The 24,659-nt window shown below is 45.1% G+C and overlaps 1 protein-coding gene across 2 annotated transcripts; it reads left to right on the top strand.

Moving 5' to 3' along the window:
* The first annotated feature begins 448 nt into the window (after nucleotides 1–448).
* ctnnbip1 (catenin, beta interacting protein 1) lies at nucleotides 449–23,009 on the top strand. 2 transcript variants are annotated; one of them, XM_056423766.1, is made up of 4 exons: nucleotides 449–551; nucleotides 7,824–7,938; nucleotides 8,888–8,978; nucleotides 20,259–23,009. In XM_056423766.1, the coding sequence occupies exons 2-4, from the start codon at nucleotides 7,843–7,845 to the stop codon at nucleotides 20,315–20,317; spliced, it is 246 nt and encodes an 81-aa protein (XP_056279741.1). In that variant the 5' UTR covers nucleotides 449–551; nucleotides 7,824–7,842; the 3' UTR covers nucleotides 20,318–23,009. The 2 variants fall into 2 exon arrangements, with proteins under 2 accessions (XP_056279741.1, XP_056279740.1); XM_056423765.1 differs by lacking the exon at nucleotides 449–551 and adding an exon at nucleotides 3,643–3,688.
* Nucleotides 23,010–24,659: the final 1,650 nt, after the last annotated feature.

Below are 24,659 nucleotides of genomic sequence, written 5' to 3'. Positions count from 1 at the left end.
TGTGTTTTAGAGGCAATGTTGTACTTTTTTCTTCACTACATTAATTTGATAAGTAGTTACTCTGCAGATTCAAATTATTAATACAAAACCTAAATCAACCATTAAATCATGCTGTATTATTTTGTGAAGCAGACACGGTAGTTTGAGTTAACCTTCACTTGCAGTGATGCTTATTAATATGCATTAATAACCAGTTATAATCCAGTCATATTAAATATATTATTCTGAAAAGGGGACCTTCTACGTAATTAGTACTTTTTGCTCGTATTTGGTGATGCCAATACTCGCATACTATACCCATGTAAGACTTTGAACGATGTAGTAATAGATAGAGCTCATAGATAGAGCTCATGCACTGCGCCCCCTGTGGCGGTGGCGCCCCCTGTGGCCGGTCGCGGTACTGAACATCCAGCAGGACTCTGGCTGCGTTGAGTCCGTAGTTCTCCGAAGCGCTGCCGACTGGAGGGATGTGACCCCGGAACAGGACGCCCTCCTACAACAACACACCATTCAAACAGAGCATAGAAGAAAGAAAAGCTGGACCAGGAGGGGTAAGCGTACACGAGCCGCTTCCTAAACGCGGTGCACACTGTCTGTGGGGGTTTAAAACGGCCCGTGTGGCGGCTCCGGTGCTGGCAGAGCGCAGCGGTACCTGGATGGTGTTTGCACCCAGAGGAACTTCATTCAGGCTTTTGTCTCGGGCGTGCTAGCGAGCTAGCTCGACTGGTTAGCATCGGCTGCTTTGCCCAAATGTCGGGTTTGGTGGAGACTAAATGTAATTCGTGTCAGGGCAAAATCAACGGGACTTTTAAGGCCATTGGGCGTGCCGTCCATATATGTCACCACGTCGGATATCGATTAGGATTCATGTCGAAAATGCGTTGGAGGCTTGCTGCTCGCTAGCACGAGCGCTGCTACAGTTGGAACAGTCTGCGCCCCGCAGCACGAACGGGGTTCAGTCGCGACGTGTGTCCATCACCGAGGGAACCAGCGGGGCAGGCTTTCCTTTGGGCGTCCAGACATGTTTGTTTGCGGGATTATTTTTGAGTCGGAGGTTTTCAACAAAAACAAAAAAAAGAAGAGAAGAAGACTTTAAAGAAAACTAACGTGACCAAAAAACTCGGGAAATCTCCGCTAACGTTTCGCAGACAAACGTCACCGCGTTAGTTTGTTCTACTTGTGTTACCAACAGTGTCGTGGTCGTAAAGTACTCTTCTTAATGACGACACCGTAACAGACTTCGGTGCATGATGCTTCATGTAGTGTTCAATACACATTCAGACCCACTCGTCCCTCTCGCCAAACACCTCCCAGCCCGCCAAGGTAATGAGTCGGGAGGACATCCACAGCTGCCCAGACACAGAAGCTACTGTACGATGTGGTCACTCTCTTTAAATTTGGTTTTCGCGTTCACGTTTTCTTTCCACATAACTCCTTCATTGGTTTGCTATTTTTGGATCACCCATGGGTGCATTGTGCCACGCTGCCTTTCACAGTGTCTGCTTTCCCCGCATGTCGGATAGCTCACATCCCTTGGAGTGGTGGAGCTGGCACCCTGCCGGCATTGATGAGTGCTGCAGTCAGTGGGTTTCAGGGTTTGGCCACAGGCGAGCGTTCTGAATCCTCCTGGCAACGAGCAGAGTTGGTCAGGGACCACAGTATGTCAAAGCCTTCCTTAGTTTGCACATTCCCCTCACTGGGTGGATTAGGTTAGGACCCCCGGCCCTGTGTCCCTCGTCTCCGCAGTCAGAGCAGGTGCTCTTCAGCGGCGCTCGAGTCCAGAGGGAACCTCATCAGCTGCCCGTGAGCAGCGTCTGGGAGGTAGAGCTGGTTCATCTCACAACCTCTGTGTTTGGCACACACGTGTCACTCCGTCAGCATTTACTCAGCCCACATAGTGTCCTGACATGATGATACCAGAGCTGTTTGGATCCATTCACACCCAGTCTAAATGACAGAGGCCTGCGGATGACTACCACGTCTTTTTAACCTATTTTTAAGAGTCAAACTTGAGTGCATAACCATGTTTTCTGATCACAGTTCTTTGTCTTTTGTTTGCAAGGTATCCTGGACATTTGCAATGCGTTTGTTGTGTATTGTTACATCACATGAATCCTACAGCATTAAGAATTGAATTCCCTGACTTGATGTTGGCGCTTTTGAAATCCTGCAGTCGCATCCCCAAGGGACCAGCTGAAGACGGCAGCTTCTGTTTCCATTCTTTTGAGGGACCCTGAGAAGTGAGCTAAGATGTTATGAGATCATAGACCAGATTTAATTGTGTTATATAGCATCCACGGGCGGGGGAAAACGCTGTAACATTGGTATTGTGGAAACATATGCAAGATCAGGTTGCCTGGATCTAAAAAAAAAAAATGTACTTAAAAAATGTCATTGTTCTTGATCGAACGGTAGCATTACAAATATACTAATTATTATTTGTAGCCTAGTAGAAGCTAGATGATGGGCACAACTTTGTTGACCGAGTGGCTTACAGTACAAATTTGTCAAATATGTCCTGCTTCGTATCTACATAATGTGTCACAGCAATAGTTAAAGCACAGTTAAGCACAGCTATGAAATAAGTCTGTAGAGGATTGTTTGAGTTCATGCCTCACGTGGTCGCAACAAGACATGACCTACTTATCAATCATGTTTTCACAATCCAGCTCATCGCCATTGTCCCCAAATACTGTAGCCATTGTTGTGGGCGCTGTACATGTGAGGAGATGGCGTCGCACAAAGACAGCTTGCAGGTATCCAACGAGTCCAAGCCAGAGCTCTTCTGGGCCGCTGTGTCCACCCGCCTGGCTCTCTCTGTTTCCAGACCCCAAGCTGCCCCGACCCAGAGGGAGACGATCTGCCGGGTGGAGTCCCGCTGGTCAAGTGGTTTCATTACGTCTCCTGCCGGTGTGGATGGGTAGAGACGAGTTCATAACATCACTATCGTAGGATTGGATTTTTCTTGTGCTGGAAGTTTTAGTCGATTGACGAAATATATTGTTAACAATTTTGACAGTCTGTCGATCTTCAGAAATCATTTATCAAGCAAAGTAGCCATTTAGTGGTTCTAACATCTACACACGTTATCTGTTTTACATCAATGTCAATTTAATATCGTTAGATTTTTACTATTAATTGATTGCGTGAATATGTCACGGATACTTTTATAATCATGAATAATAATCAAATACTAATTTTTGTAAAAAAAATTACATTTTTTTTTTTTAAAGTCAAAAGATAGAAAGTCTACGTTGATTGTTTTGCTGATCAGCAGAGTTGGGCGTACCTGCAGTGAAACAGCTGCTCTGCAGAACCAGGCCAGGTTGTCGGCAGCTCAGCTGGCAGCCACAGCTGACTTCCAGCTGACTGAAGTTTCTCACACATTGGTTTGGGATGTTGGCGCAGCTCATGAGTGAATTCTTAGTTATTTTTCCTTCTCGGTTTTGGCTGGAAGGTTATTGACCTCAGGGTCTTTTCAGAGTTAAGGCTGTTCGCGGCATTTGTGTAAAAGTAAAATTGGTTTGTCAGTAAACTTTTTTGTTTTTGTTTGCAGGAGTAATTTATTTCTTTAGCAATCAGACATAGTGCATTATGTGCACCGCTGATTCGAGAGCCAATAACACAGCTGCCAAGTGGACTGGGCCATGTGTGACTGGGCCGCTGCACTTCATGACCCGCAGCAAATGTGAGGGCTATCACATTGCATTCTGTGTTGAAGTGGTTCTCTCCATTTTTTTTCTCTCTCAGAGACACTAATGGACACTGATACACAAATGTACAGAATACATCTGGAATGCAGAAGCCATGTAATGGATATGCATCTCTTTTTTTTAAGTGTCATTACTGAGTGTAATTGGCAGCCATGTGCAGTAGCTGTATGGACTTCTTGTAGTATTTGTAGAAAACGCTGAAGTTAACAGTGATTTCAGATTTTGAACCATGACTCTTTTTAAACAGGGGTCACATTTTAGTCATCAACTCCTCAAAAGAGAAATATGTCCATTTATTCAAGTTGAACTCGTTTCACTGGTCGAAATAGAATAGCAGCAACTCTTCAATGTGTTCAGTTTATTGATGACCAATTCATACATTATTTTATGATTTTCATACATTTATCTTAACATCTTCATGGTATTTTATAAAATACCCTGAAGTGTGAAATGTACTAATATTGTGATATTCATTCCAACCTACTACAGCAATAGCAGCTATTTAGATACCACAGTGTGTCAATGGACATTGGAATACAGGTCATTCACACACAAGTCGGCCATCTATGACGCATAATGTTTTAGAAATCAATCATCATTTTTGTAAGACTTGAATATAACTAAGTATGTATGTGTTGATACACATTTAAACGTTTTTCAAACACTACAATGCCACTTATATACTTGGATGCCATCATTTAAATGTTAAAACAACACAGACTCATACAAGGCGTTTAACGTTGGGACAAAGATAAAGCTATGTCTCAGCATCACACAACAATTTAATAATTTCCATACCAATAATATGTCCTACCACTTCCACGTGTTCAGATTTGAAGGCCCTCATGTTGCTTTTTTCTTTCGCTCGAGGGGCTCACTGTCTCCACCCAACATGACAACACTGACAAGAGCCCAACACGGGCAAAGAGGGGGGATTAGAAAGCCTTTGATTACGTCTGGAATATTAGCCACATACGTCTGAGGCTGGCTGAGCATCCCTCCAGGGATTAGTGTAAGCCAGCCCACCTCGAGAACCGAACATCAGGCACACACAAAGGACTCTGACAGAATCCCTTTTGTGGTCTTTGAAATGATTTCAGACATGTTACACATTAGAGTGTGTACATCAGAATCATGCTAGAATGACCCAAGTAGGATAAGCATAGGCAGGTTTCTAAATATTTTTAAATATTTCGAAGCAGTCATATTAGAAACTAGAACGGGCACTCGGTAGAGCGCATACCTTCGCATATCACAAGATTGGGCATTGAATTATGAACATTTTTGCATTAGTTGCATGCCAATTGGATAGAAATTGACCGTGCTATGGTAAAAAGAAGATTTTGACCTTTTCATGACTTTGACCCGATCGATCCCAAAATCTAATCAAATGGTCCCCGGATAATAAACAATCATCCCACCAAATTTCATGCGATTCGGTTTAATACTTTTTGAGTTATGCGAGTAACACGCATATAAATAAATAAATACACGGCGATCAAAACATAACCTTCCGCATTTTCAATGCGAAGGTAATAATTCAGTGACTCTGTGGGATGATACAGATTTCATACAAAGAGCAGCGGAGGTCTAGCTCTGACGAGGAGTGGTCTCGATACCGGTACATTGTCTTCTGCAAATAGAATAGTTTATTCAGAACACAGCTTCAAAAAACATAATCACTCCTGTAATCCAGAAGTGATGCCCAGGAAGCCATTATTTAGCAGGTTACGTCCGTGGCAGTGAGACATTGTATGCCAGGCCGCCGAGTACCATCTGGCGCATTGTTGGGATTTTAAACATGGTTGGAAAGCTAGTTTGTTCAGCAGGATAGCGCGGGTGAAACTACCCGTTGCGTAATTATGCACAATCTTAATCACTGTTGTGTACATGTTGTCGTCCAGTCCACTGAGTATGTCATGATTACAGTTCTGGAGCTACGCTGCTGCCCAAAATAGGCATCTGCAAATTAGTGTTTCTGCCCCTTCCAGACTGAGACAGAATCGGTTGAATCCACAATCGAATGTCTAGTTTCTCTCAAACATGCCTTGACAATGGATCACTGATCAACCGCCTTTCTATTTCCCTAATGTTTCTACCTCCGAGAGAGATTCTCGCTATGGGATTTGGCACACTACTTTTGTTCTTCTTATAACAGATATATTGCTGTGAAAGTGGGAAAAGATACAAATAATTTTTTTTGTTTGGTGAAAATACAAATCGCAACCCTCAAAACAGCTGCCTGGTCAGAGATGGTACTAACTATGGCCAGTTTTAATACTTCAAACGGAAACATCAGAGGATCAGAAATGCCTCAGTCATGAAAGCCGCAGGCCTATTTATACAGATGATGAATGTGGAATATATATCAGCCTTTTGTGCGGCAGCGGATGTGAAAATGGTTAAATTGTCACGTCTCAAAATATGCCTGAATATCAATGGGTGTGTTGTACACCATCGCTGTCTCAAGACAAGATGACACCTTTTGACAGTTCTAAGAGAACTGTATTACTCTAACTCTCCACTCTCTTCCCAGTCATACGAAGGGATGGGTATCGTTTTTTTCTTTCTTTTCCGATACCGGTGCTAAATCGGTACTTTTAAAACGATACCGGTGCCTGAATCGATACTTTAAAAAAAAAATCATCACAAAACGACGATCGACAATGACGACATTAAAAACCTCTTCGGCCGTATTCCCTGTAGAAGCCGTTCTCATGGAGCACTGACAAAAAACGGATATCAGACTGTCGAAATGAATCACTAATGTCCTCCTCTTCCTCTCATTCGGGGTCCTGTGGCCACTCTGTGGCGGAAAACAGACATGAAGACAAAGCCACGTGTCATTTGCTCTCACTAAACAGCCACCAAAGGTTGATTGATAGAAATACTCTCAGAAGCTCTGATCTGGATGAATCCACACGCTCACTGTGGCACCCAGACGCCAGCCGATGGCCAACGGTGCCCCATTCATCCTTCTCTCCCATCCGGGCTCTGGGAAGTGGGGACGACGAGCCTTCTCCTCAATTAAATATAACCCCACATCAAACGGGCTGTCAACATGCATTAGTGGTCCTTTGTATGGATAAGAGGCCAAAATAAATTGCCAGAACTATCATCGTCACTGCGGCTCCCTCTGGCTTTTTATGGAAGATTCTTCGGGGAGAGCAAATCCTGACTTGCATACTGATATCCTCTCCATGAAATCGTGTTGTTTTCTTGGACAAGAATACATTATATTTGTCTTCTCTAAGACATTTCTTTTTTTAGCTGTATCAATCAGTACATTTAGGCGGTGTGCCTCATCTCGTTGGTGTGCGTTGGATCTCCGCTACAATGCGACAACAGCTGACCTTGATGTGTGTGTGCCATCACAGCGGGACCTCTCCCTTTTCTGTCATCCGCATTAGCTTCGGCAGATCCTTTTATCGCCTTCTCCTCCCTCCCACTTTTTCTTCCCTCTTGCATACATTTTGCATCTCTGCAGACTGACAGAGAAAATCGGTCATTAGTGAGACGGAGAATATGCGATGGAAGGAGCAGGCAGGGGCGAGATCTGTGTGGAAGCTGCCATGCAATATTAATGACACCCGTTCACGCTGTGAAGGGCCAAACCCGCACTGAGACGAGGCCGCTGACTTATAATATCACCACTGTTTTTACACTGTGTGGGAAGCACTTCATTACCTTCGCAGAATGCGGAAGGTTATGTTTTGGATCGCTGTGTTTACAAGGCTATAAATGAAGTGAGAAGTCGGGTCATTTTCTCATAGACTTCTATTTCATCAGAGATTTTGCAACCAGAGGAGTCGTCCCCTGCTGGCCGTTACAAATAAAAAGTGTAGGGCACTTCCCCTTTTAGAGCCAGAGATTGTCACCTGATAAAAACACACACAAATGGACACAAAGATTAGAAACAGTCACTATTTAGCGATCGCTTTTCAGGCCCTGCGGGGGTGACTGTCCTCAATTATAAGAATCGGTCTGTCGGGTTATGGCCAAAAGAAGACAACAGTCTGTTTAACCTCTAATAGCACCGAGTGTCTGCGTAACCTTGGGATAATTGCTGTTGCCGTTCTTGTTTAACATGGATTTGTTTTGTGTGTCCAGAGCCACAGGAGCAGCGGGGATGAACCGCGAGGAGGCCCCGGGGAAGTCTCCTGAAGACATGTACGTCCAACAGAAAGTGCGGGTCCTGCTCATGCTCAAGAAAATGGGATCAAATGTGAGTGCAGCGTCTCGACGAACACAAACTCTGGCCGTGTGACATTTAATATCTGAGTATTAACATTTAACAGATATATATTGCAGCAAAAAATAAGTTTACGTGCAGGTTTTTGTCTAGCTCATGCACACCATCAAGACCACGACACATACTTACCATTACATCACAGTGTTTGTGTCATTAGTCAGACGGAGGGAGAAGAACCATTCAGACCTACTTGGAAAAGCACAAAGTTCTGCTCTGAGCAAACTATGCCATGAGAACCATGAAACGGGGCATCGTTGACCCGCCTGATCAGCTGTTGGTATTTCTCTCCTTGCTGCATTAAATGCTCAGTCTGTGTCGACATAAGCTCAAGAGTGTGTAGTTCTCTGGCTACTGTTACACAAGCGTCAAATTATCGTCAAAAGTCTCTTCATTAAGATGACTTCTGATATGTGTGATGACCGAGTCGCTATCTGTGTCAAATATGAACCTATTTATTACGGTGTCTACGTAGGTTTGTTATACGGGAGTCAGGGTTGGTTTCCAGGCAACAAACAAGTGTCTCACAAAGCTAAAACCACAGAATTGAAACACTTGTTACCAGGAGACAACATGACGAGATGCTCTACTTTCAGGGACTGAAAGACTGACTTTGTAATTGCCGGCACTGCAGCAGAACAGCATTGTGTCCGATCACTCTCAGAAACGCCTCTTTCCCCTTGTAAACGGTCAAATACTCTCTGACCCGAGACAGATGGGCTGGAGGGGAAAATACATGAATTAGTTCTAATAGCTAATTCTAACTCAAAACGTTTTGGATCCAAAAATACCACGCTCCTCCCTCTGGGAAAATCAATTTGATTGATGTGATTATGAGAAGAGCTAACGTGTGTTCTCTCTCAAGAGAAAAGCGTTGTTTGTTCCTGTTTGAAAACTTGAATTGTCCCTTTTCTTCACTCTTCAGCTTACGCCCAGTGAAGAGGCTTTTCTCCGGAATTACGCAGGTGTGGTCCACAGTCAGATGAGCCAGCTACCACAGCACAACATAGACCAGGGTAAGGCTGTGGCACACACACCAACACACACACACACACACATTTAACGTGCTCCTGAAGGTGCAAACATATCCAGACACATCAGCTCACCAACCGGCACATGTCACAGAAGTGCTACTGTGCACAGACAGAAAACAAGAGGAAATCCCTTCACACACACATCGCTCCAGTTGAGTCCTAACCCCAGCAGGCGTAACGGGTTCCCTGAGTGTGTCCTGACGCTGACTCAGCAGCCCACCATCACTGTAAGATTCCTCACACGGCAAACAGCGTGGCCGACTGGAACCGCGTGACTCACCCTCTGCATCAGTGCATCGCTGCTTCCACCTCGGCCTCTCACAAATGGCCGAGACAGAATTGAGTTATTGATGCTTTTTATATGATAAAGCCAATCCCTTTTCGTGGCACCAGGGGGTGCTGTTGAGCTTTCTTAATCTTTTTTTACATTTTTTTAAACCACAAGAGGGGGCTAGATGAAATACAACGGTGTGTGTGGAGAGTGACACTGCAGTTACCTGCAAAAGCTGCAGCAAATGTTCTTGAAGTCGACTTATCAGCTGCTTTCCAGGCTCGGCCCCAGCACATCTGTCAGAGAGGAGCCCCGCGGTGCTCCTGTGGTCAACCCGCTGGGGCCCAGGCCTGGCTTTGTCCCTTCAAGAGTCCTGTCTCCTTGTCCGTGTCCTTTTTCTGCAAGGAAACGATCTCCATTATTTGAGTTGATAAATATGTGATTTTCTGTAAGGAAGGATTTAATTTTACATGGATTCCGGTCCTTCTCTGGTGTTTATTTTATTATATGTGTTTAATACCATTGTGTAGTTAAATTCAGACTCATTCTGGATTATGTGCTGCATCTTTATCATTTAAATGCGTATACTTGCGTCATGAGCATGCAGTGTGGATTGCATTATCACAGTGTTTCTTCATCAAGCAGCAGAACATCACACATTGCATCCGATGGGAAGGGTGGTACCAAGCTTGCTTAAGAAGTGCAACACCAAAAGTGAGACCAGCACAGGTTTTTAAGTTATTCATTTTGTACGGATGTTTTCTGTTTGTTTAAACCACTTCAAACCAGCGGTGTTAGTTTGCGCTACATACCATCTGCGTCTGTCTTCATGCCTCTGTGCTGTCAATACTGCGAAGAAGAGCTTCATTAATTATGGATGAATAGAACTGGGGAAAGGTGCTCTGAGTATGCATTATACATCACACAAATAGACACATTTTGTGTAATTTGGCAGCCGGCCATCTGCTCAGTGTGCGAATAAATAATTTGTCGTGTGCACCTTATCCAAAGTGCTGTGATTCGTCGTGTAGATAGCTGAGAGTTAATCACTTTGAGATATTCAGCGCCGAAGGACAGAAGTTTGTAGACATCGGCACATTTGGGATCCTTTGAGGTAGTGTGAAGAAGATAAGTCCACTATTTGATCTCATGTGGACTTGGTAGGAGGGGGAAATAGATGAAAGGAAGCATGATATTGTCATTCCTCCTGCCGCTTTAAAGTTTAATTTCACAGAAGGGCAGCTTTCAAACTAAAAATACCAGTGAGGTTTTATTTGATTCCTGTTCATAATATAGGTTATTGTGCAAATGATATTCATACATTTTGGGGAAAAGACATTCACATTGATTGAATTTCAATGTGTTAATTATACAGGACATGAGTGTGGAGATGAATGAGCTTGTACTCTCTGTGGTTCCCTCGGTCCTCCCTTCATTCTCGTGGCCGTCGACCTTTTGCCTCACCTCTCTCTATGCAGCAGTAGTGACGGCCCAGCTGACCATCGCACAGCCCAGCAGCTCGGGCAGACACGTCTGACTCGCCCAAAGATTTACAGCCAAAGGCTGTTTGTCTTTGTCTCTCGCAGGAGTTCCACCTTCAGACCGATACGGGTCTGGGAGAGGAGCTTCAATTCACTTGATTTGTTCTTAACAGGTTCGCTTGGGCAATATTTTCATATTTGGGAAAGACAATTTCAAAGAATAACGTTGTTCCGAGTTAAAATGAATTTTGAAAAATGTGTAGTTTGAAATTTAGACATAAAATCCACACTGATTTTGATGACATTCGACAAAGCGGTTTTCAAAAGCTAATCACTTTTCCTAGTAAAAGTAAACTGTTTTACTATAATTGCTGCTCAGCTTACTGTTTGAAAACATTGTAATTTCATGTGGATGACTCGCCCCTTTCAGCTTGTCAAATAACACCGTTTTAGTCCGCTGCTTTTAACCGTTTATAGAATATTTCATCGGCTCCTCCTTTTAAAATATGAGTTGTTTCAATGTTGTCAAATTGGAAAAGCATTTAGGATATTAGTATTCGAATTATTGGAACCATCTGACCATTAAATGTCAGAGACCAAAAGGATTTCTCACCATATCCAGCGGGGGTGAGACAGCTTGGACATGTTGATGCAGGATGCTCCGGTACCCGCGTCCTCATGGGGTCTCCGCATTGAGCCACAGTGTCACGTGTCAGACACCGCCTCATCGATCGAGTGGCGGCAGGCCTAAAGGGCGCTGAGGGCGCTACCCCGGTGTTGAGACGCGCTCAGATATCGATTACTCCAAGTCGAGGCCGGGCTGTGTGGGAAATGTTAGATAGAAGTGAGAGCGGACGAAAGCTAATGTGACAAATGGATAACATTACAGCTGTTGTTAGCTTTGTCTTATTCTGATGAGAAAACACATTTGAAAGTGTTGCCTAATTTATCCATCACATGTGATTGGACTGATTGAAATATTGCTCAATCCCTGAGTCATTCCCTCCAACTGTGCTGCTGTCAAATATAATTATGGATCTTCCTCTCTAAGAAAAAAGAGAATAATCTCTGGTCTGCCGCTTATATTTCTTTTATGTCTCTGGGTCACGGAATTTGCATTTCTACATGTTTTAATTGGCTGATTACCATACATGCAAATATTTAATTTGGTTTCGCAATTTTTTGCAATTCTCAGCCTAAAGGCTCTTGAGCTTATTGGTGATTCAGCTTTATTAGCTGACATACCGTGATGTAGCTGAGGAACAGAGGGGTGCTATGGTTCAACACGATGGAGATTGAAAATGAAGTGTGAACTCATTAAGTCAGGCCTGTTTTGTCGGGCCTCTGTTTTAGTGTACGTTTCTCCTTTTAGAGGAATACTGTCTGGTGCAGAGTTTGTAGAGCACAATATGGGGAGAACAGAAGTGTTTCAGTCAGGCCGCCGTGTCATGTGACTGACGGCGTGTCACTCTGAACACACTGTGTCAGAGCCACACACACAGCCGGCAATCCCAGGACTGGTTATCTCGTCTACTTTGACAAGGAAAGTGTCCTCCTCACCAGACGGCTCTCCGAGGGCTTCAATAAAAGATGACGGACGAGGATGGGGTTGCCATAGCAACCTCGGTTGTCCCAGGAAAGCTTTGGTTTCCTGTGGGTTTTGGTGTCGCTGCATCGGTGGTGCGGGGCAGGTGTCATTGGGGGGAGCCAGAGTGTGATATTACACGCTCTTGTTTCAACTGTTACTGCACATTCGTGTTTCTTTTTTACCCGTGTTTTCTCCCCGCGTAGTGCAATCTCTGGACCCACCTTCTCAAGCAACAGCCATGTTACAGGAAGGACCCGCCTTGGTTTGGTGACTCATGCAGAGTGGTATCGGCTCTTACTTTATCTTGTTGTCACTGCAGCATGAATCAGAGTCATGAAGCGACTCGTCTCCGTGCCTCTGGTCTCTGAGACTTCTTCGTACGCTCTCGCCTCTTTCTCTACACTCAATTCATGACATTGCCATCTTTTTGGGACACTTCTATAAATTGTATTCGATCAAGATTTACGTTTTACACAATATTATAATCATATGAGTGGCAGAAAGTAATGGGAGAATTCAATAATTAGCAAGTAGTGTGTAGTTATGTGATGCAGATCATCCCATAAATGTGTTGTGTGAGTCGCCCCGCTGTGTTTGTTGACGTCAACACGTAGAGCTGGTACACACACACACACACTCCCCTGTTCCTGTCGTGCTTCTTAACCCGCCCCGGCCTGAAGTGGGTTTCAGCGAGAGGATCACGTGTCTGCATCCTCTCAGCTGGGCAGGTCGTGACCTCCAGTGATGCCGCCGCTCAGACAAATAACTCGGTGCTTCATCGCTGCAACACTGGAGTCCTCGTGCGGCCGCTTCTCCGCCCCCTCCGACCGGAGGGGCTGGAGTGACGCAGCACGCTCCTCTTTACTTCAAACAAACTCCCGTTGGGTTCATTTCACAGCTCTCTCACCCAAGGAGGTTTCAGTGGAACGGTGTGTGTGTTTAGTTCAGGCGACCGCTTCTCCACTACGTATTGATTTATAGAAGTGAGAAGAAATGCGTTGCTCTGGTGAAGAGATGGCGTTCTGGTTCTGGCTGTTTTTGGACGAGCTTAGGGATGCAACTCGTGATATTTCATTTATTAATCTCTCATTTGTTTAGTTGATTGATTCATTGTGTGTCTATTGACTGTTAGGAAATAAACAAAACGCCTTTTTAGATTTGAATTTGAGACATGCTTTCATCAATATTTGACTATATATCAGAATAATTTGTCTTTATCTCCTATGTTCTTTGCCTGGAAAGTCCATTTGAGGGGTCTTTACCTTCTCCTCAAGTAGTTTATTGAGGACTAATCTGATGATATGCCCGTTGCTGCTGTTATTTGTGTAATCCACCGCATGAAGCCGCCCTGTTCACCCCCACCGGGCGGGATGAGCAGGGGATCAGTGGACAGCGGAGGGCGGGACCGCAGAAACGACTGACACTGAGCCGCATCCTCACCAACGAGCTGTTTGCTCATGAGCGGCAGCCGCCTGCCATCCTCCGATGCACTCTGATTTTTATCTGTCGCTAGGCAACAGCTTTGAGGGACCTGACGTCTCCATCTAGTTGGCTAAAAGCGTGTGTGCGTGCGTGTCAGTGTGTGTCAGAGCGAGGTCCGCACATGACTCTCCGTCAAAGTAAAGCCGATATAGCCCACTGGATGTATTTTGAGAGCATTTCTGCTGGTCATTCGGCTCAAGTTGCACCGAGTCTGACGTGTCCTTCCTCTGAACCGCCCGTTTCACACCACCACAAAACGATTTAGACTTTATTGTGAAAAATGAGTGTTATTGCAAGTCGTTGGGACAACAGCATCTTGAACAGACGTGCTTTCCAGCAGCACTGTGGCTCAGGGCGAGTCCCCCGTTATGTGGCAGTGCGTACTCCTCGTCTCTTGTTCAAGCATCGTTATCCCTCCCGTCTCAAAGCAGATGAGGTTTATCTTATGAACTGAGGTCGAGCAGCATGGCCGTGTCAACATGTTTGCTGTGACTTTCACGTCTCTAGTTTCTTCTCCTGCTTCCTGTTTGACATCACCTCCTTTGGATGGCCAATGAGCTTTCAAGAGGAACTTGAGAGTTCAAATCAGGGTTCGTACGGTCATGGAAAACCTGGAAAAGTCATGGAATTTTAAAATGGTCATTTCCAGGCCTGGAAAAGTCATGGAAAAAAACGTAGGTCATAAAAGTTTTGGAAAAGTCATGGAAATGTGTTATAATCACATGTTCATTTACGCCGAGTTTGAAATAATTAATATGTTTTTTTAAAGAAAGACGCTCAAAATATAAGCCGGCCTACGCTCTCAATACGCACAATTACATTACATTACATGTCATTTAGCAGACGCTTTTATCCAAAGCGACTTACAATAAGTGCATTTCAACCTAGAGTACAAACTAAGAACAACAAGAATACAGGAAGTAACATTTCCTCAACATAGTCGAACTACAAAAGTACCATAAGTAAGTGCTATCTAAGTGCCACTGAAGTGCTAATCTGTGTTTTAATCCAGATATAGTCGGAAAAGGTGTGTTTTCAGTCTCCGACGGAAGATGTAGAGACTTTCTGCTGTCCTGATGTCAGTGGGGAGCTCGTTCCACCACTGAGGAGCCAGGACAGCAAACAGTCTGGATTTGAGTGATTAGCTCGAGGTGCAGGAGGCACAAGTCGATTGGCTGTTGCCGAGCGGAGCGAACGTGCCGGGTGTGCGGTGTGACCATATCCCGGATGTAGACGGGCCCGATCCGTCTAGAGCACGATACGCCAGGACCAGTGTTTTGAAGCGGATGCGAGCAGCCACCGGTAACCAGTGGAGAGGCGGAGGCGGAGTGGTGTGGGTGAATTTCGGGAGGCTGAAGACCAGTCGAGCTGCTGCATTCTGGATGAGCTGCAGGGGTCGGATGGCCTTAGCAGGTAGACCAGCCAGGAGGAGTTGCAGTAGTCGGGCGTGAAATGACCAGAGCCTGGATCAGAACCTGCGCCGCCTTCTGAGTAAGAAGAGGACGTATTCTCCTGATGTTGTGCAGCATGTACCTACAGGAAGCGTCGTCGCAGCGATGTTGGCCGTCAGGAGAGTTGACTGTCGAGTGTCACCGAGGTTCCTGGCAGTCCGGGTAGGGGCCAACACAGAGCTGTTGAAGGTGATAGTCAGGTCGTGGGTGGGGAGCCTTTCCTGGAAGGAATAGTAGCTCAGTCTTGTCAGGGTTGATCTTCAGGTGGTGAGCAGACATCCACTGAGAGATGTCAGTCAGACAGGCAGAGATTCGTGCCGCCACCCGTGTTTCGGACGGTGGAACGAGAAGATCAGTTGGGTGTCATCAGCATAGCTATGGTAGGAGAAGCCATGCGAGCGAATGACAGAGCCGAGAGAATTTGTGTACAGAGAGAAGAGGAGGGACCCAGGACCAGCCTTGAGGAACCCCAGTAGTGAGAGGACAAGGATCAGACACAGATCCTCTCCAAGTTACCCGGTAGGTGCGGTCTTTAAGGTAGGAAGAGAAAAGAGCGAGTGCAGTGCCTGAGATCCCCAGGTCCTGAAGAGAAGAGATCAGGATCTGGTGGTTCAGCGTGTCAAATGCTGCAGAAAGGTCGAGAAGGATAAGGACAGAGGAGAGAGAGGCTGCTCTAGCAGTGTGAAGCTGCTCAGAGACAGCAAGGAGGGCCGTCTCTGTCGAGTGGCCGGCCTTGAATCCAGACTGGTGAGGTCAAGAAGGTTGTTACTGTGGAGATAGGAGGACACTTGGCTCAAGATAGCTCGCTCCAGAGTTTTGGAGAGAAAAGGAAGAAGAGAGACCGGTCTGTAGTTGCTGACTTCAGACGGGTCGAGCGTGGGTTTCTTCAGGAGAGGGTTGACTCTCGCCTCCTTCAGAGAGTTACGGCATCAGCCAGTTGAGAGTGAGCTGTTAATAAGATGGGTGAGGAAGGTCAGAAGGTCAGGAGCAATAGCCTGGAGAATGGGAGACGGGACGGGGTCAAGGGCGCAGGTGGTCGGTCAGGCGGAGGTCACCAAGCTAAGAACTTGATTGGGAGACAAGGGGGTGAAAGAGGAAAGAGAGGGGGATGAAGAAGTTAGTGTTGGTGAGGTGATAGAAGATGGATTTGTAAAGGAGGAGCGTATGTCGTCTATCTTGTTTGTAAAGTAGTCGACAAAGTGGCTCGGCAAAAGGGTGGAAGGAGGAGGGGACAGGGGATCAAGGAGGTTGGAAAAGATAGAGAAGAGTTTTTGGGGTTAGAGAAGGAAGACTGAATTTTGGTCAGGTAGAACGAGCTTTTGGCTGCAGAGATAGAGGAAGAGAAGGAGGAGAGAGAGATTGATAGAAGAGCAAGTCTTCCGCTTGATTCGATTTGCGCCATTTTCTTTCCGCCGCAGAGGGTGGCTCTCTCGGCAAGCACCGAGTCCGACAACCACGGAGCCGGAGAGGATTTCGAACCGGTCGTGTCTTAAAAGGACAAAGAGAATCAAGAGATGAAGACAGGGAAGAGAGGAGAGTGTCTGCGGCAGAGTTAGGATGCATGGTGAGAAGCAGTCAGTTGAGGGAGAGCAGATAGGACAGAGGAGGCAAGAGAGGAGGGACAGAGGTGCGAATGTTGCGGCGTACAGGTGCAGAGTCTGTAGATATGGGTGGGTTGTCAGTACCAGAGAGCGAGAGAGAGTAAGAGATGAAGAAGTGGTCAGAGACATGGAGAGGAGTCACAGTGAGGTTAGAGGTAGAGCAGTTTCTTGTGAAAATGTAGTCAAGGTGGTTGCCGGCTTTGTGAGTAGGAGGGGAGGGACTGAGTGAGAGGTTAAAGGAAGACAATAAGAGTAAGAGATCACATGACTTCTCTGTCTGGATGTTAAAGTCACCCAGAAGGATGAGCGGTGGGCCGTGTTCATGAGTTCGATAGGAGGACGTCTAGCTCGTCAAGAAATCTCCCAAAGAACCAGGGGACGGTAGAGAACAACAATGTGAAGTTGGACGGATGAGTAACGGTCACCGCATGAAACTCAAAGTCAGTGGGATAAAGAGTGGAAGGTAGGGACAGAAACACCATGTGGGTGAGATGAGTAAACCTGTACCTCCACCCCGACCAGAGGGTCTGGGTGTGTGGCTAAAGGAGAAGGCAGAGGAGAGAGCAGCCGGGGTAGACGTGTTGTCTACTGTGATCCAGGTCTCAGTGAGAGCCAGGAAGTCAAGCGACTGCTCCACAGCAAAGCCAGAGATGAAGTCGGCCTTGCGGTTGGCTGACTGACAGTTCCAGAGGCCTCCTGTGACCAGGTGCTGGGTGTGAGTAGAACGGGTAGGAAGGATAACAGAGGAGGGGTTCCGGTACATGAATGAGCGAGTCCTATAGTAACTACGAGTAGAGATACGCACAGGTATGGAAAAGACACACATATTCAAAAAAAAGGGGGAAATACTCAGCCACCCCCGACGATGTTCTAAATTGTTCATGTTTATACCGAGATTTCAGTTTGGCCATGGAAATTTGGTTTAAAGTCATGGAATAGTGATGGAAAAGTCATGAAATAGTGATGGAATAGTGATGGAATAGTCATGGAATAGTGATGGAATAGTCATGGAATAGTGATGGAATAGTGATGGAAAAGTCATGGAATAGTGATGGAATAGTGATGGAATAGTGATGGAATAGTCATGGAATAGTCATGGAATAGTGATGGAATAGTCATGGAAAAGTCATGGAATAGTGATGGAATAGTCATGGAATAGTGATGGAATAGTCATGGAATAGTCATGGAAAAGTCATGGAAAAGTCATGGAAATCCATTGGTCAAAATGTGTAAGAACCCTGTCATATGAACACGCCCTCCCCCAGAAGGAACACGGTACTCGTGTTCCCCGTCGAGATAGCCAAGCGACACAGACACTTCTCTGTGTGGAGGGTCTGTGCTGCCTGAGGAGAAGGGTCCGCCCTCTGTGCCAAATACATGTGCCGACTCACAGCCCCTGGCCTACTTTCATATCTCCACAATAATTGAATCCAACAAGCATACAAGGGGCTGTTGTGTTTGTCATAACAGACGTGCACGAGGTGCTTTTTAACAACTGTCTGCAAAGGTGTGGAACCCGGTGTTGATATGCATCATGTGCTCGTAGCCTGGCAAGGGTTTTTATTTTAATGCATAATCGTGCTCCATGTCGGCTGCGGCAGGTTGTCGTCTGCTCGTCTGTAACGGCACGTTTTTAATTACGGGTTTGAGGAGACTCGGGATGTGTACTTTGTGGTCTCTCAATCAATTTCCCTCCATTTCAAGAAGCCAATGCATTTCACCAGGCTGCCGAGCGTGACGCTGCAGGAGGGACGTGATACTTTCCTACTTCAGCTGGAAGAAGCATTTTATTTGATCTCTCTCTCTCTCTTTTTCTCGAGTCTACACATTACATTACTCAACCTGAAACTTGTCAAGTCATTGCCACAGCAACAAACGGCCAATATGAAAGGACAGTTGGATAAATGCACTTATTGTAAGTTGCTTTGGATAAAAGCGTCTGCTAAATGACATGTAATGTAATGCCATAATAAATGAGGAGGGGAAAAAGCATTGTGTGTTTTTTTTAAAAGGATTTGAAAATGTATAATCATTTATCAGAGAACCCGTCTCAGCAGGTGTGGCCCTGATGACTTACTGAATCACAGTTGGCCACACACTGAGTAATTCCTTGTGAAACAAAAGCAGCTGACTCAGTCTTATTGTGTCGCTGGGAGGATCCATGAGAAGACTCCACCCATAGGAGACCCTAATCGTCTTCATTATCTTAGAGAAAGAGAAAGAGGCACAGAAGGAGAAAGAAGAAATCCAACCACGTGTGCTGTAGATACTTTTAATCTCTGTTCTGTGTGTTCATTGATTCTTATTTTCAGAGCTCAGCGAGGTTAATATCATCAGCTGGTTTCTCGTATTGTTGACTCAGACAATATTGGGCCTCAGCCTGAGCTGCAGTTGGCTTTGAAGCCTTAAGATGAAGGTGTTCTCCTGGCAGGATGCCGCTGTCAGCAGGTCACTCGACGTGTCACCGCATCGCGCTGTGATGGCGGAGGGGGAGGGGCTTACAACGGGGGGCCGCGGCAAGAGATGAAATGACCTCCTTGCACCCAAAAGTATTTTGACGCTGTTGAATTCTCTTTTGGGTTCATAGTCACAACGGATGCTGCCAGGATCCGATGACCTTTACAAAACTCTCACTCACTTTGCACTAAAATCAGTTTTTTAATGATCCGATCACAAGTTCATCAGAATCAGAATCAGAATCAGAATCAGAAACAGGTTTATTGCCAAAGAATGTTCATATTAAAAAAACACAAACAAACGAGGAACTTTTTTTGGCGGAAGGTGCAAGAATCGCGCACCAAGACACCGAGGCTTACTGGGATTCAAACATTGGCTGTTTATTATGACTACAAATGCATCTGTGATTGCATGTTTCTAAATAACCTTATGTTACCTTCTCAAACTATCCGCCATGGTGCTTCCTGTGGAAACAGGATCTGGTCCCAGTGTTTCCTTGTAAGATCTGTTTCTGTCAATCCAGCTGCCCGTTACAGGTGACGCCTCGTATCGACAGGAAGTAAACATATGGTCAAAAGCTCAAACTAAAAGCCTCCCCAGATGCACTGAATCAAGTGGTATAGAAGTGACATGTTTAGTTGTATCCTCTTTGAAATAAAGAAAACACATTCAGCATTTCTGGATGTTTTCTTTATATTATGAATACGATTTTGGCTTCTAGAATAAATATACAATAACACTTAACTCTCTTTAACGCTCTGATTCCCAACATCCACAACGGTTCCCGTACATTTGATTGCCATGTGTGTTTGTGGCGTCGTTCCCTGTTGCAGAAGACCACGGGGGTTTATTGTCTCCGTCTGCGTCGTTTAAATACGACTGCTGCCACTTGTTTGCAGGACTGACCTGACAATCTGCTGTTGGTTCTCAGGTGCGGAGGACGTGGTGATGGCGTTCTCGCGGTCAGAGGCGGAGGACCGGCGACAGTGACCCTGGGCCCCCCTTTCCACCCCACTGCATCCCCCCCCCTTCCTCCTCCTCCTCCTCCCCACCCCGCCGCACGTGATCCACAGCAACTCCACAAACACGACACTGATGAGCTCAGGAGGGGAGGGGCGCCCGGGAGGGACAGAAGAGGAGGGGAAGAGACACCGGGAGGCGGCTGCCTCGCTCCGCCCTCCCAGCCTCCTCCATCCCCGACTCCTCTTCCTCCTCCTCATACAAGCTGGCGCACCATTACCTGAGATGCACTCAGGTGCTTCGCTGCGGGTTGAAGCCTCAGCAACGAGGCGGTCGGCGAACACGCTCACAGATCGTGTGGATATATATCAAATGTAGGTTTTTTTTCTCTTTTCTTTTTGGTGGGTTGGTTTTATTTGGTATTATTTTGTCCGTGTTGAGACTTTAGGCAGTGTTCCATGTGTTCCATGTGTTACATGTGTTACATGTGTTACATGTGTTACATGTGTTACATGTTATATATGCTGTGGTCACTGGAGGAAGTGACCAGTCGACGGCTGATTGAAGCGAAAGAGAAAAATAGTTTTGGTCAAGCAGCAAGTGTGATGATTCATCGTGTAGGGGAGAGATCTTTTATTATTTCTGCTTCCCCTGACGGGGCTGAACTTGTTTTTTTATTTAGCTGTTGTGTTATAAAGGCTTTTGTATTGTGTCACACGAGGGGCCTCATTTGTAAACATTTGGTGTGTATAAATAGAGGCGGGGAAGATGGGTTGGCCGTCTTCTACCCAGATGGGCTGTTTCTGGAGAGCGCCGACGCGTCACTTCAACCTGCACGCTGAATGCCAAGCAGTCAAAGATAATCCAATGTAATCACAACTCTTCGCAGACAATTAATTTAACGTTATACCAATTTCCGGCCTGTTTATTTATCAGCTGCTTGCGGCATAAAAAGTCAGTCGTAGAACCCAGACGCGCTTCTTGTCTCTAAATGGCCAAAAAGTAACTGACTGACTAAAGACCGCATTTACATTTTTATATATTTGCAGTCTGACCTTTTGTTCAAGTACAAATACGAGAATGATTTCCTGATTGATGTGAGCGGTAACACTCACAACTGGCCTGCTATAAATCATTTGTGTTTGACTACAGGGGCGTAGCAGGATCACAAGTCCAGTGACAAACTGCGTTACGGGAACGGTCTTTTCTCTCCGCGACTAATCCTCACACGGTTATATAAATGAGGCCCCCCCCCCCCCCCCCCCATTGTTCTTCTGCTGCTGTGTTTGGCTCCGCAGGCTGTTGAGAGTGCAGCGACGCTTTTCTCTCGAGGAAGGTGCACACCGTTAAAGACACTAGCAGACGTAATCACATGAAACACAGGCGTAGACATGCTCCCCTAACAAACACGGGTTTGGGGTTATTGTGACATGTAAAACCTTTTTTATTGTACAGATAGTTGGAAAAAATAATTGTGCCAATTGTGTTTTTTTTGTGTTTTTGTTTTTTAATCTGTAAAATAACAACATAATGATTTAAGAAAATTGCGAAGAGACGAGACGCTGTAGTTGTAATTTATTGTTTACTGAATGGACGTCCTCGAACACATCATTAAAGATGGAGAAGCAGTAGATAGTTCCATGTCATCAGCAGTGGCTCTTGGTTCACACTAAATCACACTCTGGTAACTGTGACTAAACACGGGAAGCCAAACTAAGCGGTGTGCTATGTCTGACTGTACTGTATCTCTTGCACTATTATCAAAGGGATATTTGCAAAAAAATGCATTTTGATATTTAGGGCGGAGATTTTATGTTTGGTTCGATGGATAAAAGAAAACTTTGTAACCATGTTTTTATTCCTTCGGTGATTTAAAAAAAAAAAGTATCTTCAATGTGTTAATTGACTCAACTGGAAAAGCTCAAATGAATATTTGTTAACATCCAACGTGTTTTTCTAGCGTCATAATCAATATTTAATGTATTTTAAGTACAGTTTGTGAACTTGTATAACTTTAAATAATTGTAACGTAATGTTTTGAAGCCAAGCATGTCTGCCCCGTGGTTTATGGCGTTCACTCGAGTGGCGCCGAGGGTCTTTGAATCCTCGGCACATTGACCATTGTTCGACGTTCTCGGCATTTGTGGAAGCTTCTGGCTTTTAAAAAAAATCATTTTTTTATATGGGTAAAGTCTTATACATTTGTTGTTGTTGGCAATAACTTCTGTTTGAATGTCCTCCGTAATCATTGCGATGTAATCAGCCAACAGATCTGTCACGCTGTACGACAACGACATTTGTCTTTTTATGTTTACGCTTGTTTTAAAACATTCTTTATTTGTCTATGCATTGTTTTTCTCTCTCTCTCTCTCTCTCTCTCTCTCTCTCTCTATAAGGTGTCTTACTGTACATTTTACCTGTCGGGTTGTTCTACGGCCTTCATTCAAGTTGTGAGTGTGTGTGTGTGTGTGTGTGTGTGTGAGATCAGCGTTAAACTTGCAACCGGTTTGATCTTCCGCATGCGGTTGCGTCTGACTCGTGTATCTTTTTACTGTTATGACCTGACGTTGCCTAATTGTTCTTCTTTTGCGTTGCTTTTGTATTTTATTTTCCTCCGTCGACATCGATTAGTTGGTTTTGTTTTGTATGGCTGCTGACCATGTCTTGACTTAATGCTTCCAAATCCTATACCAACTGAACCATTAAAGATATTTTAAACGGTGAGGGGTTACTTTTCCTTCTTTTCTCCGTAATTAAGTTCCTCTTTGCCAAACATGCAATGAATGAGAACGTGCTGCTGGCGTCCAGAGGATGCCGTGGGAGAGGCATGTGTTCGATGTCTGTATGCACAAGAAAATCCTTTTGTTCAGTCTGATCAGGGAATAATGCGGGTTTTTTAATGAAAAGACAAATCTGCATCTCTGATCATATCTGAAATTGTAAAACATTGTAAACTGCAGAGTGCAGATGTCACTTGCTTGAGCCGGAGCCGTCACATGTATCTGTCTTCATTTCTCAGTCATTTAAACTTTCTCTAATTCAAGGTACACTTACTTGTTCTGACCTTACACATATTAGATTAGATTAGATATTCCTTTATTAGTCCCACAATGGGTAAATTGCAGGATCACAGCAGCGGGCGCATACATATCATTTATATATGTATATAATATGTTGTAAATTTGTATAATAGTATAGAATGTAATAGAATTTCCATAGAAGACCTAAATAGTTTCCAGATTTATGGAAAGTGAACATTTACAGATAAATGTCAAACTTCATTTGCTGAGATGAAGACTGTGATCTGGTCAGAAGCTCCAGAACAAGTGAGAAAGAAGTCACTGGTAATGGAGTTTGTTTAAAAAAAGAGGTCTATAATATTTCGTCACATAATTATCATATACTCGTATAAACTCCTGAAGACCTTCTTTGACTCTGGTGGCATCAGCCACCTTTGATCAGTGGTCTCCTGGAGCAGCAGCATGGCAGCGGCTGACAGGAAGAGGCTGAACAAGCTGCTGATGAAGGCCAGCAGCGTGCTGGGTGTCCTCTGGATGCTGTGGAGGTGGTGGGGGACGGGAGGATGAGGGCAAAGCTCTCGTCCCTGATGAACCACACCTCCCTGTAACATCCTGTTCTGTTTCTCCTGTGTTCCGTGTCTCCTTTGTGTCTCCTATGTCTCCTCTGTGTCTCCTATGTCTCCTCTGTGTCTTCTCTGTCTTAATTGTTTAATTCCCTTCACCTGCCCTCAGCCACTCTTGTCTCGTTACTGTCTGATGTCGTACACCTGTGTTTCCCTCCCTATATATTGTGTCAGTCTTTCCCTTGTCTGCTGTCAGATTGTCGTCTCTAGTTCCGTGTCCTTTTCCCGTCGTCCTGTCCGTGTTCCTGGTTCTGCCTGTTTGACTCTGCCTGCCCCGTTTGGACCTTGTTTTTTTGTAAACTGTTTTGCCTCATTAAAGAGTGCTTTTTTTGTTATTCATATTGCGTCCAGCCTGTCTCTCTGCGCCTGAGCCTCACCCCGTCACAAGAACCTGACACTCGCAGCTCTGCAGCTCTTTCAGCCACCGGCTGATTCCTCCCCGGTGTCTGAGGGAGAGGTAGCACAAGTCCTTCCTTCCTGCTGCTGTCAGGCTGCACAACACACTGCAGGAGATCGCTGGAGATCCTGGCAAACTGCACTTTACTTTACTCAGCACTTTACTTTATTTTCCCCCTGTATATTTAGTTTTTAGGATTGTGTTTTGTGTTGCTGATGTGCACCGCTGCTGTAATTTTTGAAATGTCCCCACTATGGGAAAAATAAAGTGACTATCATATCATATTATATATACATGTTAGTTCTCATTACCTCATTCAGAGACATGTTTTG

Source organism: Pseudoliparis swirei, chromosome 9 (assembly GCF_029220125.1).
Source record: "Pseudoliparis swirei isolate HS2019 ecotype Mariana Trench chromosome 9, NWPU_hadal_v1, whole genome shotgun sequence".
Classification (NCBI taxonomy): domain Eukaryota; kingdom Metazoa; phylum Chordata; class Actinopteri; order Perciformes; family Liparidae; genus Pseudoliparis; species Pseudoliparis swirei.
Note: the sequence above shows the minus strand (reverse complement) of the source record. Positions and strands in the feature narration are given on the sequence as shown.

What these genes read in the sequence shown, in the direction of transcription:
- ctnnbip1 (XM_056423765.1), top strand. Translation starts at nt 3,648, where the DNA reads ATGTGTGACTGGGCCGCTGCACTTCATGACCCGCAGCAAAT. An exon ending in CTTCATGACCCGCAGCAAAT is followed by an intron (nt 3,689 to 7,823) that starts GTGAGGGCTATC and finishes TTGTGTGTCCAG; the next exon opens with AGCCACAGGAGCAGCGGGGA. An exon ending in ACAGCACAACATAGACCAGG is followed by an intron (nt 8,979 to 20,258) that starts GTAAGGCTGTGG and finishes GTTGGTTCTCAG; the next exon opens with GTGCGGAGGACGTGGTGATG.